At 55.3% G+C, this 15,661-nt stretch overlaps 1 protein-coding gene and 1 long non-coding RNA gene across 3 annotated transcripts in view; one reads left to right on the top strand and one right to left on the bottom strand.

Annotated features, from left to right (window-relative positions):
• LOC138720908 (uncharacterized) overlaps window positions 1-15,661 on the top strand; it is a 59,011-nt gene that overhangs the window by 30,521 nt on the left and 12,829 nt on the right. The gene's annotated exons all lie outside the window — the stretch shown is intronic.
• The window catches only part of EPS8L2 (EPS8 signaling adaptor L2), a 52,046-nt gene that overhangs the window by 30,582 nt on the left and 5,803 nt on the right, over window positions 1-15,661 (bottom strand). For both annotated transcript variants that reach the window (XM_069857238.1, XM_069857239.1), the window contains exon 2: window positions 739-803. In XM_069857238.1, coding sequence (XP_069713339.1) covers window positions 739-782 — 44 coding nt within the window. In that variant the 5' untranslated portion in view covers window positions 783-803. The remainder of the gene's footprint in view (window positions 1-738; window positions 804-15,661) is intronic.

Here is a 15,661-nt window from a genome sequence, read left to right as displayed (position 1 = left end):
GGGGCTGTTGGAAGGAGAGCAGCTCCCAGTGAGGGGTTGGTACAGGGAGCAGTGCAGGAAAACGGGGACCCCTCCACGTTATACCTGAGTGCCAAGATCACGATCCCTTATTAACGGACCCTTTTGAGATGTGCTCCTGGAAGGTGCTCAGATGTAGAACACATCCCGTGTGGAAGGACGTATTTGTGTATAAACGCTTGAGTTTTGGGGGGTCAGATCTTTAAGTGCGGGTTACAGCCCCTGTAGAGCCACCTCCCAAGCCTGGGTTTGTGTGATATAACAGGAGACAAGTGTTTCCTCCAGCTCACGGCTGACAGGAGAGGACCAAAGCACCTCAGGGTTTTAGACCCTGTGGTCAGGCCAGTGTGTGGCTGGTGGCTCCTTTCCACCCCATCTCCATGTCTCCCTGAGGGCAGGTGGTGGTTCTAGGGGCTCATACACCTACACCTGCTCTCTGGAGGCCAGGAGCGTGCAGGTGGCTCTGGCTCCATCAGGAAGCTGCCATGAACAAGCCCCAAGCCGCAGGTGAAGTGGCTCCTGGTGTCCCTCTCCTCTCTCTGCACCCACCACAGCGTGAGGTGTGAGGCAGCGATGCTGATGCTCGCGAGGAGCCCAGGAGGTGCGAAACAAGCAGCAGGAGCGCGGGGGCAAGCGAGATGGCTAGTAACACCCCTGGGGTGGCAGGAAGGAGCGGTGGTGCAGCCACGAGAGAGAGGAAGCCCACCACGGGAGCCTTACTTTGATGAGCCAGGGTTGCTGCTGAGGGATCCCTTGAGACTCATGTCGCTTCGCTGGACGGGCACCTGCAGTAGAAGCAGAGGAGACAGGGTTAGTGAGTAGAAAGCCCATTGTCTGATCATTTATCCACGTGCACGCTCGGATTTGGGGTCTCCAGGCTGCAGGGTGAGCAGATGAGAGCGGTCAGGTGAGCACAGAGGGTTTCCTTGCTGCCACGTAGCTCAGACACCTCTCCCAGCCCTGACCTGGACTGAAGATGATGCATCCCAGGGTGCCTTTCCAAAACCTCTTTCCACCTCTCCCCTCTAGCCCATCCCATCCAGTCACACCCCGACGCTGTGGTACCTCAGCACGACTTTTCATAACGAAGCAGGGACTGGTGTGGCCTTTATCTTTATGGTCTTTTAACAAACATAAGGATCCCCGTGGCCATGTGCTCCCCACTGTACGTGACCCGAGGCTTTTTTAATGCCTATAGTGCTATAACCTTTTGTTATGTGGCAATTTTAAGCTCTTAAAGTCCCCTTGCCAGGGCATTGCGTGGAGAAAAGTGAGATAACTGTGATTGCTGCTCCACTGGCAGCATAAAGGTGGAGAAAAATTAACTGTGATGGCCCAGTGCTCAGTGAGAGGTGGGCAGGCTCCACTCACAGAGCTTTTTCCTCCTCTTTCAGGTGAGAATTATGAATAATGGGACAGAAGATGTGAGAGAGGTCCAGGCTCTGCTCTGGAGTCAAACAAAAAGAAGGGAGAAGTAAGGTTGTGTAGTGTTGAAGGCCAGGTTGGATGGGGCTTGGAGCCCCTGATCCTGTGGGAGGTGTCCCTGCCCATGGCAGGGGTGGGACTGGATGGGCTTTGAGGTCCCTTCCAACCCAAACCGCTCCCTGATTCTATAAGGTATAATTAAACCTCAGAGGATGCTTTGTATTGGCATCCAAGATGTTCACCTCTGCCCCATCCAACCTGGCCCTGGACACCTCCAGGGATGGGACAACCTGGGCCAGGGCCTCCCCACCCTCACAGCAAAATATTTCTTCCTTATATCCAGTCTAAATATTTTCCTCATATGGAATAGATGCCTGGCAGGCAGCAGAGCTGCCGCACACAGTTTTTCTTTCAGTGAGCTGAGGTTAAATGGTGCCTAAACCCTGGGGAATAATTTGGAGTCGGCCCTGGCACCTGGGATTTCCCCTCTGGAGGCTGGCAGGCTCTGCCGCAGGGCTCGCTGCATCGTCAGCAGAGCTGCCCTACGTTCCTAAGGACGGCTAAGAGCATCACAGAGCCACGCACGGCATCCTGCGGGGCTGGGTACCACTGACAGCATCACAGAGTCACACACACACAGAGAGCACATCTTGGCTTGGATCAGACCCGGCGTGGCCAGCAGGGCCAGGGAGGTTCTTCTCCCTCTGGCCTCGGCCCTGGGGAGAGCGCTCCTCGAATCCTGGGGTCAGTGCTGGGCCCCTCCCCACCAGAAGGATGTTGAGGCTCTGGAGCGAGTGCAGAGAAGAGAACGGAGCTGGGGAAGGGGCTGGAGAAGAAGAGGAGCGGCTGAGAGAGCTGGGGGGGTTCAGCCTGGAGAAGAGGAGGCTGAGGGGAGACCTCATTGCTCTCTGCAACTCCCTGAGAGGAGGGTGTGGAGAGGAGGGAGCTGGGCTCTTCTCCCAAGGGACAGGGGACAGGCCGAGAGGGAATGGCCTCAAGCTCCACCAGGGGAGGCTCAGGCTGGACAGCAGGAAAAAATATTTCCTGGAAAGGATGATTGGGCAGTGTGCGAGGCTGCCCAGGGAGGGGGTTGAGTCCCCTTCCCTGGAGGGGTTTAAGGGCCGGGTGGACGAGGTGCTGAGGGACATGGGTTAGTGATTGATGGGGATGGTTGGACTCGATGATCCGATGGGTCTTTTCCAACCTGGTGATTCTATGCTTCTATATTTTGGGCTCATCCTTGTGTCTTCCCCCCTCCTTTCTCTCACAGTAAAGCTCCTCAGTGCTGGGACGCTGACAGAAATCCCGTTGAAGTGAAATTTGTAGCTGGTGTATTGAATTCTTCCTTTTCTCTCTCTTGCGGTTGATACTGAAGTCTATGCACACGCGCACACACACACAGATATAAATTCATATAGAGGTGAGAATAGAAACTTGGTGTCCTGCCAACCCCTCGGAGCGTAATGAAACCCGTCCCTGTGCCCAGGGTTGGGTACCTGTGAATTTTCCCTCTGTTAATAGCTGCCTGCCGGTTTCCTTTTACAGCCCTCAAAGTGCTCGTATCTCCCAGATCGCGGCGTGCATTAGCATAAGAGCCTGGCAAAGGGCAGCTGCTCCAATAAACCCAGCGCTGCTCTGTTTACGTTACCCCAGCCCCTCGCTCCGGGCCCAGGGCTGATGATCGTAGCTGCGAGGGTTCCTGCAGATTAATGTCATATTAATGTCCCTTTCACTTTACGGACTGGAATCCAGGTGAATCCAGTGGGTGAGTGGAGCTGAGGTTGGCACAGAGCTTGGTCCCCAAGCACGAAACAGCAGGAGCAACCAGAGATACCAGGTTGGATGGGGCTTGGAGCCCCCCTGAGCCGGTGGAACTGGATGGGTTTTGAGGTCCCTTCCAACCCAAACCATTCCATGATTCTGTGCAGCCAAAGCCACCCTTGGATTCGCTTCTCCTTCACAAGCTCTGTCCCAAAGGCAACCTCTGGGGGATCTGCCTCTGCTTTTGGATGAATCTGTGTGGTGAAACCAGAGGAGCAGACCCTGTGGCCATGGCAGAGGTGCTGCTCAGCTTCGTGGGTGAAGCAGGACCACGAGCCAAGTCTTTATCTCATGGCAATTAAGGAGAAAGTACTGCTGGAGAAGCTGGAGGCAGGACAAGCTGTCGTCTGCCCTGCCTAGTGGGAACGATGCTGGACGTCCTGCTTGAAATGTGGGGTGACAACACCCACCCGTGAAACAGCAGAAAGGTTTTGTGCTGCTTGCAGTCCCATTTACACCCCGATACTCTGAGTCTTCTGCCTGGCCAAGCCAGGAGCTGTGAGGCATCAACAAGACTCGCATCGCTCCTTCTGACGTGTCCAATCAAGCCATCCTTGCTCCATGTGGGTGTTTGTAGCCTAGTGAACCCCGGTGTCCCCCTTCACCCAGCGCCGTTGGAAGGTTGTCCTCACTTCCAGAGGGCACGGAACTGGAAGCAAAGCGAGCGCCTGACAAGTCAGCAGGTTCTTCTCCTGCTGGGCTCCTGTCTTTTCCTTCCTTGCTGCTGGTTTCATTATTTAACCCCCGCCTCGCTCTTACGGCCGCGGCTGAGCTCAGGACCGTGTTCATCAACCAGAGGGAGGGCTCTGATGGTGGCCAAGTTAAACCAGGACACAGCCTCCTGCTGGAGCATTTAATTCAGTTTAAATTGGCTGCTCTTAATTGAATCGTAGCTGGCACCCTAGGGGGGGGAAGGAGTTTCTGAGGGGCTGGAGACTTCATAATGGTTTTGCTAAATCGAGAGACAGCCAGGCTTGAATGAGAGAAAGAAAGGGCTGAGAGTGCTGCGCCTCTTAAATGGGGACGGAGCCAACGATAAGATACCAGAGATGAGATGGGGTTGTGGTGGAGCAGCTGCCTTTCCCCAGGTTTTCCCCTCCTGTGGGGACATCCCTGAGAGCTCTGAGAGTCTGCAACCTCGGACACAGGCGGTGTCTTCTCCCGCAGCCATTTCAGCTGTGGAGCTGGGCACAGAAATCATAGATTGTTTGGGTTGGAAGGGACCTCAAAGCCCATCCAATTCCAACCCCCTGCCAGGGGCAGGGACACCTCCCACTGGATCAGGGGCTCCAAGCCCCATCCAACCTGGCCTGGAACCCCTCCAGGGATGGGGCAGCCACCCCTGCTCTGGGCAGCCTGGGCCAGGGCCTCCCCACCCTCACAGCAAAACATTTCTGCCTAAAATCTCATCTCCATCTCCCCTCTTTCAGCTCCAAACCATTCCCCTCGTCCTGTCCCTTTTCTCCCTGAGCCAGAGCCCCTCCCCAGCTTCCCTGGAGCCCCTTTCAGTCCTGGAAGCTGCTTTAAGGTCTCCCCGCAGCCTTCTCTTCTCCAGGCTGAACAACCCCAACTCTCTCAGCACGTCCTCCTACAGGAGGTTCTCCAGCCCTCGGATCATCTCCATGGCCTCCTCTGCACTCGCTCCATCATCTCCACATCCTTCCTACACTGGAGATTCCAAAACTGCACACAGGGCTCGAGGTGGGGTCTCAGGAGAGCGGAGTAGAGGGGGAGAATCCCCTCCCTCGCCCTGCTGGCCACGCTGCTATGGGTGCAGCCTAGGACATCGTTTAACCAATGTGTCACAAAAAGAGGTCCAATAAGATTTGATTTCTGTAGCCTAAAGTGTTTTCTTGACTGGTTGGACCACCTGGAGTGATGCCAACCCGCCAAGCGGTCCCTTATGCCTCATCAAGGGTGGTGGTGGGGAATGGCTTTGCTCTACGGACACGAGGACGTGGGGTGGGGAAGGCTCTGCGACAAGTGGGTTTTGGGGCTTGGGCGCTGGTGGAATTCAGTGGTGGGAACGCTGCCTGGGGTGGGAGGGGATGGATCCCGAGGAGCTGCTGTCTCTGCATGGAGCCTGCGCCCACTGGATGGGTCAAGCAGAAAGGCAAAAGCCTCGGCGAGTAACATAACGCGTCGGTTGGAAACCTTAGCTGTCCACCACATGATGTTATCTTTTCGCCTTCCCAGGACAACAAAGCCCCGTCTGTTTGGGCTGTGGGTGTTTTCATAAGGGAACGTCAGGCTGGTGGAAGCTGTTTGAGGGACTGTCCTGCAGAGCAAAGCCTGCTTGCTCTCACAAGGAGCACGGGCATCATGATGCCTGTGTCCTACACAGCCCCTGAGAGCATCGTTCTGACACCCAGGACCTCTCCTGCCCACTGGAATCGTGTTGAAGGACCTAGCAGACCAGGCTACAACCCCATATCCAGTAACAAAACAGCTTTTGTGTGGTGGTGAGGCACTGGGATCGGTGTGCTCAGTGCTCCAGTGTGACACCAGGAGATCTCAGAGAGGTGGTAGATGCCCCATCCCTGGAAACATTCATGGTCAGGTTGGATGGGGCTCTGAGCAACCTGATCTGGTTGAAGGTGTCCCTGCTCATTCCTAGGGGGTTGGACTGGATGATCTTCATGGTCCCTTACAACTTGTATCATTCTATAATTCTATGATCCAAAGTCACATGATCTAGGTTAGGTCTAGCATGGTTTAGTGATTGATGGGAATGGTTGGACTCAATGATCTGGTGGGTCTTTTCCAACCTGGTGATTCTATGATCTCTAAAATGCTGGTGAGATGGACCCTGGGAGCCTACAGCAGACCTGGGAACTTAAACCTGGGTCTCTTGTGTCCTACTCCAGTTTCCTAATGATGAAACCACCCTTCTCCTGCTTTAAGTTGCTTCTCTAAACTGCCAGTAAGGATGCTGTTTGTTGAGGTTAATGAGGTTGGCTTTGAACACCCTGATCCATTGGGAGGTGTCCCTGCCCACAGCAGACGGCTTGGAACTGGATGGGCTTCAAGGTCTCTTCCAACCCAAACCATTCCATGACTCTGTGCCTGTCGGAACTCACCAAAAGCAAGTCTGACCTGCTGGGTAGGGTCTCTCCCAAGAACATGCACCCATGAAGCAAATTGTCTTTGGGTTGCTGAGAAAGCACCAAGGGAAATCCGGATCCAGAGCAAAGAGGCCGACGGCCAATCCAAGGAACCTGTTGTTGCTGCTCCTTTGTAAAAACAATCAAGCAAGGATCTCGTCGCATCTTAAGACTGAAATTTCCAAACCCTGTCCTTGCAAATCATGGGATGGTTTGGGTTGGAAGGACCCTCAGAGCCCTTGTAGTGGCCATAGGAGGCTGGTGGTGGCTACGGGAGGCTGGTGGTGGCCACGGGAGGCTGGTGGTGGCTGTGAGACTGCCTGGGCAGGACACGAGGGGAAGGCTGGAGGGCTCTAACCATGATGTAGAACCCCTGATACCCAAACCGTTTGCTGATGAAATGCACTGGTCGTTGTCATCCTCTGCCCTGCGTCCTCCTTCAGCTCCTTCTCCCCCAGAACAATCCCCTTCTCCTCGCCTGGTGCTGGACTCTGGCAGCAAGGGCGTTGTAGCCGTGATGTTTTGAAGGAGGGAAGGGTTTGACACTGCGATTCCGTTGGTGAAAGGGATCCTTTTTGCTTTCTCAATGTAGAAATGAGGACTTGGACACCAGGCCAGTAAAAATAGGCAGTGACTGCATGTGTGTGTCATGTCCCAGAGCAGGATGGATGGTGGCCCGAGGCGCTGCCCTCTTCGGCTCCAGCCCAGCCTGGAGGAGGGAATTGAGTTGTCTCTGTCTTCAGGCAGAACCCCCAAGCCCTTTGTCCGACCGGCAGCGTCCTCGTGTCTCTCCCTGAGCTATTCCTCACGTGCAAGGATATTTCGCTTCTCTGATGGCTTTTCCAGGCCTGAAGGCATTTGGGAAGCAGCTGGGAAACAGCAGAAGGCTGGAACTGGTGGGGTAGGATGAGCTAACGGCCACGATGGAGAAGGTGGGAGGGTTCCTGCTGTGCCCCGGCTGCTTCACACGGTGATTCTGAGGCTCTGATTGAGGTGGGACTTGATGGGACAAAAGCTGGTTTGCTCAGGGCCATCACATCCCTGCTTGGGAGGCAGTGGAGTGTTTAAGCACCCGCAGCAAAACTGCTTCTTCCAGAAGCTTTAAAGCCGCCTGGTCCAACCACCAGCTTCCGTGTCTGTGCTGACCACACGTGGATTGTTCCTGGGTGGCCCTCGTTAGTCCACGATGGGAATCAGTCCTGTACTGCCGGCTGTGGCCATAGAGGTAGGGAAGAGATTGGCTTCTGCTGCCACCACGGTGTTGAGCTCATCACTCAAGTGCCTTAATTGTTCATGAAATGATTGCTTTAATGTGGGTGTACGCCTACACCGTGACCCCACCTCGCAGTCACGCTCTGCAATCCTGAGGAGCTGCCCTCAGCAGAGTCGCTGCTGATAGAGGAGATGGTAGGAAGAAATAAATAATGATACAGAAGATTTGGCAGGCTGGTTCGTTTTCCACCTTATTCCACAGCGAAGGCTTTGGCCCCAGGAGGACTGTGATAAATGTGAAGATCATAGAATCATAGAATGGTTTGGGTTGGAAGGGACCTCAAAGCCCACACAGTCCCATCCCTGCCATGGGCAGGGACACCTCCCATGGGATCAGGAGCTCCAAGCCCCATCCAACCTGGCCTGGAACCCCTCCAGGGATGGGGCAGCGACCTCTGCTCTAGGCAACCTGGGCCAGGGCCTCCCCACCCTCACAGAAAAACATTTCCTTCTAAGATCTCATCTCAGTCTCCCCTCTTTCAGCTCCAAACCCTTCCCCTAGTCCTGTCCCTGCCCTCCCTGATCCAGAGCCCCTCCCCAGCTTTCCTGGAGCCCCTTTCAGCCCTGGAAGCTGCTCTAAGGTCTCCCCTCCCTCCCTGCTGCTCCCACGGCTCTGGATGCAGCCCAGGACTCGGGTGGTTTCTGGGCTGGGAGCACACATTCCCAGCTCTTGTTGAGCTTCTCCTCCCCCAGCAAGGAGTCCTTCTCCTCAGGGCTGCTCCCAGTCCATTCTCCACCCAGCCCATGTTTGTGCCTGGGATAAAATCACTTGCCTGGCTACCACCAGCCCGAATGGAGCTGAAATGCTTCAAAGAAAGATCATCGCATCCCAGGATGTCCTGATTTGGAAGGGATCCACAAGGATCATTGAGTCCAACTCCTGTCTCTGCACAGGACACCCCCACAGTTCACACCGGGGGTCTAAGGGTGGTGTGGCGGGTCCCTCTCCCCAGGAGGAGCTTTGTTTGTACATCAGCTCCTCCGTGCTGACCAGTTCATGAGCAAGACAGAGGCGTTGAAATGGATGGGACGTTTCACCTCCTCCTAAAGGAAGAGCATTTCTGGTCCCTCCCTGAAACGCTGATTCACTTGCCTGGCAGAGGTTCAGGCATGCAGAGGCCAGTCTGCACATCAAAAGCTTTTCCTTCACCAGAGAAAATCTTGTTATTAGCTTGGGAGCCACTCTGGGGGCCACGTTTGGCTTCAGTTTGCCTCCAGCGTGGTCACCTTCAAGTCTTTGGGGTGCAGAAGCAGTAAATACTTGTCTCCCTGTGTAGGAAGGTGGCATCGTGGTATTGTCCCCAAGGAAAGGGAGAGGGCTGCAGCCTGTCTCATTTCATCTCACTTCATTACAGTTGGACTCGATGATCCAGTGGATCTCTTCCAACCTGGTTATTCTGTGATCTGTGCCAGTGAGAAGCTGGTTCCCTCTGCTCCCCTTCCAAACCTCTCCCTGCAGCCGCTGGGGCAGCGAAGGCATCTCTAATTTTCCTTTCCTGCTCTAAAACTTGCCCTGGGGTTTCTGCTGAGAGGGTGAGGCAGAAGGTTTGAGGGTGGAGATTCATCTCTGGGCATCACGTTCGAGGTTTAAGGCTTTCCCAGCCCTCTTTGGGCTAATCACAACAGCGTTCGTTGCCCTCCCTTCCCACCCTGTTTTGTGCTTCCTGCCCACATCCTGGCTGTGTATTTTTGGCCACTTGCTAACAATTCGTTTGAGCTCAATCTTGGCACTGGGTGGGCTCGGCTCCCAGTGTCCCTGCAGGAAAACAAGGTTTTACAGAGGCATGAGGTGATAGGATGAGGGGGAACGGCTGCAAGTTGGAGAGGAGAAGATTTAGGTGAGACGTTAGGAGGAAATTCTTCACAATGAGGGTCCAGGTTGCCCAGAGCAGTGGTGGCTGCCCCATCCCTGGAGATGTTCAAAGCAAGGTTGGATGGGGATTGGAGCAACCTGATCTGGTTAAATATATCCCTGCTCCTGCAGAGGGGTTTGGACTGGATGAGCTGTAAAGGTCCCTTCCAACCCAACCCGTTCTATGATTCCGTGATTCACAGAGCACGAGCGGCTGGGAACAGCTCAACCCAGCATCACCGGGGGCTGTGGAACCAGCAGGTAAACCCTGGCATCATCTGGCACTGGGTCCATTTCCAATGTCAGTAAAAGCTCCTGAGCTAGGAGGACGAGGCTGGCAGGAGCACTTTTTTGCAGCACAAGCAGCCCAGTCCCATGGGGAGCGATCCAAACCCGAATCAAAATATGTTCCCTTTGCCCTTTGTTTCATTTAGAATAGAAGGATGTGTGAGGCTGGGTTATCAGAGGAGCTTAAATGGCAGCTCCTAATCTTACGGTGCAGAAATGTTTTAACGATCTTGCCATGAAAAAAAATCATCTCCTGAAAGGGCACGTAGGAAAAAACACAATTGGTACCTGCAGCTAAGGGTGAGAGGGCAGGGTGTGGGGTGGGCGAGGAGAAACCAGGAGTTGTCACCAGGCTGGGAATGAGAGAGAAGAGGTTAATGGAATGGTTTGGGTTGGAAGGAACCTCAAAGACCCTCCAGTCCCACCCCTGCCATGGGCAGGGACACCTCCCACTGGATCAGGGGCTCCAAGCCCCATCCAACCTGGCCTTGAACCCCTCCAGGGATGGGGCAGCCACCCCTGCTCTGGGCAACCTGGGCCAGGGCCTCCCCACCCTCACAGCAAAACATTTTTCCCCAAGATCTCATCCCCATCTCCCCTCTTTCAGCTCCAAACTCTTCCACTTGTCCTGTCCCTGATCCAGAGCCCCTCCCCAGCTTTCCTGGAGCCCCTTTCAGTCCTGGAAGCTGCTCTAAGGTCTCCCCGCAGCCTTCTCTTCTCCAGGCTGAACAAACCCAACTCTCTCAGCCTGGCCTCGTCCAGGAGGTTCTCCAGCCCTCGCATCATCTCCGTGGCCTCCTCTGCACTCGCTCCACCAGCTCCGTGTCCTCCCTGTGCTGAGGATCCAGAGCTGGACTCGGGGCTCCAGGTGGGTCTCCCCGAGCGGAGCAGAGGGGCAGGATCCCCTCCCTCCCTGCTGCTCCCACGGCTCTGGATGCAGCTCAGGACACGGGTGGTTTCTGGGCTCTGAGCACATGTTGCTGGCTCATGTGGAGCTTCCCATCCACCAGCACCTTTTATGATTCCATGGTCTTGGCTGGTGGGCATCCATTAGGCTACAGCAAAGTGCTGTTCCTGGTGCTCCCCAGCCAGGTGCTTCTCAGTCCTGCGCTGTGGGGCTACCTGCTGGAAGGAGATTAATGTGGACCTTCTGCTAAGCTGGATGTCATGAGCTAACCAAAGCTGAGTTGTCTGGGGACAGGATTCTGAGCTCAGAGCACTAGTGTCCATCATCCCTGGTGCTGGAACGGAGCGTGGCTCCTGTGAGCAGCATCTTGCTGGCTGTGTGCGCTTGTATTGGCAAGGACCGATCGTGCTGGAGGAAAGTGCCACACACTGTGCTCTGGGGAAAACACCAGGGACTGCTGAGGGTGATGACAGCCCAGTCCTCTCCGCTGCTTTAGGTTGCTCCTCTAACCTTTGAACATTGGCTCACAAGGTCTTGGCAGGCAGGGAGCAGAGAGCAGGAATGTCTCTGGGCTCGGGCCAGCTCTGGAGCAGGTCACAGAAATCCCTGAATGGTTTGGGTTGGACGGGACCTCAAAGGCCATCCAGTCCCACCCCTGCCATGGGCAGGGACACCTCCCACTGGATCAGGGGCTCCAAGCCCCATCCAGCCTGGCCTTGAACACCTCCAGGGATGGGGCAGCCATGAGGTCCCTCCGTGAGAGGAGAGGAGCTTCTGCCATGGGTTGAAAATGGATGGACTTTGAGGTCCCTTCCAACCCAAACCATTCTATGATTCTTTAGTCCCTGTCTGGGCACAAGGTTGTTCTGGGCCCCTCCCCACAAGAAGGATGTTGAGGCTCTGGAGCGAGTGCAGAGAAGAGAACGGAGCTGGGGAAGGGGCTGGAGAAGAAGAGGAGCGGCTGAGAGAGCTGGGGGGGTTCAGCCTGGAGAAGAGGAGGCTGAGGGGAGACCTCATTGCTCTCTGCAACTCCCTGAGAGGAGGTTGTGGAGAGGAGGGAGCTGGGCTCTTCTCCCAAGGGACAGGGGACAGGACGAGAGGGAATGGCCTCAAGCTCCACCAGGGGAGGGTCAGGATGGACAGCAGGAAAACATATTTCCTGGCAAGGGTGATTGGTCCGTGTCCGAGGCTGCCCAGGGAGGGGGTTGAGTCCCCTTCCCTGGAGGGGTTTAAGGGCTGGGTGGACGAGGTGCTGAGGGACATGGGTTAGTGATCGATGGGAATGGTTGGACTCGATGCTCTGGTGGGTCTTTTCCAACCTGGTGATTCTATGATTCTTGCCCACCACCCACGCTCAGTCCCTGCTCAAGCAGCAGGTTAAGAGCACGCACACAGCTGTAGCACACACAGATGCCTGGAGGAGAGGACAAGAAAGCCATGAACCTCTCTGCATGATTCCCAGCCTCCAGCAGCAGGATTTAAGAGCTCTTGGTCCCCTCTTCATCCCTGAATTTCTCCAGCTGCATTTGGCCAAGCTGCATAAACTTCTGATGCCCTGAGGGTCTGGTGGCGAGATGCTCTGCAGCTCGGCTCTGCACGCTGGGCCCAGCCACCTCCTTTTGTTTCTGCTGCACTTGCCAGCTGCCGCTTGCCTGGGATGCCCCCCAGCTCCGCGATCAGTCAACAACCTCTCCCTGAGTCCCTGTCTCCATCCCGCCAGCAGCATCGTGGATCCCAAGAAGAGCAGCACCTCCGCTGTCTCTCTTCCAAACTGAAGAGCTTTGGAAGCTTCATAACTTCAGTCACGTACGTGGGGGCCCTTCCTTCTTTATTTTTAAGCTCAGAGAGGGAAGAGGGTGCTCGGATCGCTCGGCAGCGACGGCCCAGCCACACCTAGGGTGTTCCCTGCTCACACTGGCAGAGACCAGCAGCGCAGCTCCCTCTCAACTCATCCTGTCGAACCTGCTCCCGCTTGGTTCAGCGCAGGAGCTCATCTGGCCGAGCTGCAGCTTTTCACGCGCTTTCCTTTCCAGCTGGTGAACGGCAACCTCTTCTCCAAGCAGGAAGAGCTCAGAGCCACAAACCAGACAGGCCTGTGGATCTGGAGCTGAGCTTGAAAACCTTTCTTATCACCTTTACTCTCCTTCCACAGAACCAGAGAATGGCTTGGTAGGAAAATAACTTTGAGATCGTCAAGTGCAACCGTACCTGTCCACCACCAAATGACCCCGTCCCTTCTCTTGCGAAAAAAGGAGGGGGAAAAAAATCCAACCCAACCTTTACCTCATATTATTAACTCCCAGGCTACTCTGGGTCCATTTGGGTGCTGGGTTGGGGTGAGGACGTGCCTGGATGCTGGAGCAGACCCTGCCTTCACCAGCTGGGGTTCCCTCTGGGGCTGGCTGGAGAATGCTGACTTACATTGTTTGGACATTAACCCTTTAGGAGGACAGTCGCTGTTTCCATAGCTCAGATGTTGTCTCCTCCTGCAGTTTAGAAGGGTTTGTGTTTTCGGGTGCTGCAAAAGTAGTGGTGACTCAGCACTGTACCCACTTGTTGGGTCAGATATGAAGCCTGGAGATCATCTAGGGATGATGGCCTGGTGGTACAAGACCCCTTCCCTGCCAGCCTGAGGAACCTGACTCTTCTGCAGTGGATCTAAGCATGGATCAAGCCTATCTAATTCCAGTCAGAGGGGTTGCTGGGGTGCAGTCTGGGACGCACTCTCCATCACAGAAGTCCTGCCTGTGTCAGACGTTAAGGGCTGGAGCCTCAGCAAGAGACAATTTGCACAACTCTGCTGTGGTCAGTGTTGACTGAGGAGCCATCCGCTACTACCTAACCTACACCACAAGCAACACAGAATCATAGAGTCATTAAGGTTAGAAAAGACCTCTAAGATCATCCAGTCCAACCATCCACTCAACCCCACCGCACCTCTACACATTTTATGAACTCCTCCAGGGATGGAGACTCCACCACTTCCCTGGCAGCCTCCTTACCCTCTTTCAATATCCAACCTAACCCTCCCCTGGCACAGCTTGGGGCTGTCTGGGTGCGTCTTACTCCTCTTCCGTCTTCAGGGAGCTTTGAAAGTCACGTCTCTCAGCCTAGCAGCAATGCCAAGGGCATCGGGTACCGACAACCAGAGGAGCCGTGTGAAAACCAGCGTTACAGCTTAACCTGCGGGAACGGCCAGGGACAAGTCCATTCCCTTCTGCCCCAGAGCAGAGCAGGAATATCCTTCTAGGGAACAGAGAGGTTTAATTAGTGCTCCCTCTGCATAAAGCCCGGTTCTCCTGCTCTGTCTCCTCCGAAGATCAGGGCTGTAATTAAGAGGCAGCGGTGTCAGGGAGGAGAGCAGGCTCCAGGCTGTTTATTAGGGGATGTGGTGGGTGAAATTACCTTTCCCTCTTCTCCTCTCCCCAGTCGCTTTTCCTCCCTTCCGTCTCCTCCTCAAACCTGACTTGGTTGGCAGTGACTGAACATGAGCCAGCAGGGGCCCAGGGGGCCAAGAAGGCCAAGGGCATCTTGGCTTGGATCAGACCCGGCGTGGCCAGCAGGGCCAGGGAGGTTCTTCTCCCTCTGGCCTCGGCCCTGGGGAGAGCGCTCCTCGAATCCTGGGGTCAGTGCTGGGCCCCTCCCCACAAGAAGGATGTTGAGGCTCTGGAGCGAGTGCAGAGAAGAGAAGGGAGCTGGGGAAGGGGCTGGAGAAGAAGAGGAGCGGCTGAGAGAGCTGCGGGGGTTCAGCCTGGAGAAGAGGAGGCTGAGGGGAGACCTCCTTGCTCTCTGCAACTCCCTGAGAGGAGGTTGTGAAGAGGAGGGAGCTGGGCTCTTCTCCCAAGGGACAGGGGACAGTCCGAGAGGGAATGGCCTCAAGCTCCACCAGGGGAGGGTCAGGCTGGACAGCAGGAAAAAATCTTTCCTGGAAAGGGTCACTGGGCAGTGTCCGAGGCTGCCCAGGGAGGGGGTTGAGTCCCCTTCCCTGGAGGGGTTTAAGGGCTGGGTGGCTGAGGTGCTGAGGGACATGGGTTAGTGATCGATGGGGATGGTTGGACTCGATGATCTGGTGGGTCTTTTCCAACCTGGGGATTCTGTGATTCTATGATTAAAGGATTTTGTGTCCACAAGTCACAGTTTTGGTCTAAGCCGCAACCCTCTGCGATCGCCTGTGAGCAACACCTGGACCCAGGGCAGCTCCCACCAGCACCTTCCTTGTTCTCAGCCGTCTCCACCAGCCGTGGCAGGATAAAGAGTGACCCCAAAGGGTCCTCTCTGAGTAAGGAGTGAGCAGCAGACAAGGAGCAGCTCCTTGTGTTGGCCACAGCAATGAGGTGGGACAGGGTTTGGGTTTCTCTTCATATTTGTTGCAGGAATCTGGGGGAGTCTGTGACTTCAGTGGTGGTTCTAGTGCTTGCAGCCAACACTTGTACGGTGAGGAGAGGTTAGAATGTAGAATCATAGAATTATGGAATGGTTTGAGTTGGAAGCGACCTGAAAGCCCATCCAGTCCCACCCTGCCACGGGCAGGGACACCTCCCACTGGATCAGGGGCTCCAAGCCCCATCCAACCTGGCCTTGAACCCCTCCAGGGATGGGGCAGCCACCCCTGCTCTGGGCAGCCTGGGCCAGGACCTCATAGCAAAACATTCCTGCCTAAGATCTCATCTCAATCTCCCCTTTTTCAGCTCCAAACCCTTCCCCTCATCCTGTCCCTGCCCTCCCTGATCCAGAGCCCCTCCCCAGCTTTCCTGGAGCCCCTTTCCATCCTAGAAGCTGCTCTAAGGTCTCACTTCTGGTCCTTTTCGGTGAGAGGAAAATTACCTGTCAAGGCTCTGGGGAGGGTGCTGGTGACTTGGACTGTGCTGTTCACTTGATCTTAATCACCCTCCTGCTAGGGGCAGGATTTCACTTTCTGAATTACGCAGCTGAGCTGGTCGGCTGAACTTTGGTTTATTGCCATTCAGATGGTCT

This window comes from Phaenicophaeus curvirostris, chromosome 5 (assembly GCF_032191515.1).
Source record: "Phaenicophaeus curvirostris isolate KB17595 chromosome 5, BPBGC_Pcur_1.0, whole genome shotgun sequence".
Taxonomy (NCBI): Eukaryota; Metazoa; Chordata; class Aves; order Cuculiformes; family Cuculidae; genus Phaenicophaeus; species Phaenicophaeus curvirostris.
Note: the sequence above shows the minus strand (reverse complement) of the source record. Positions and strands in the feature narration are given on the sequence as shown.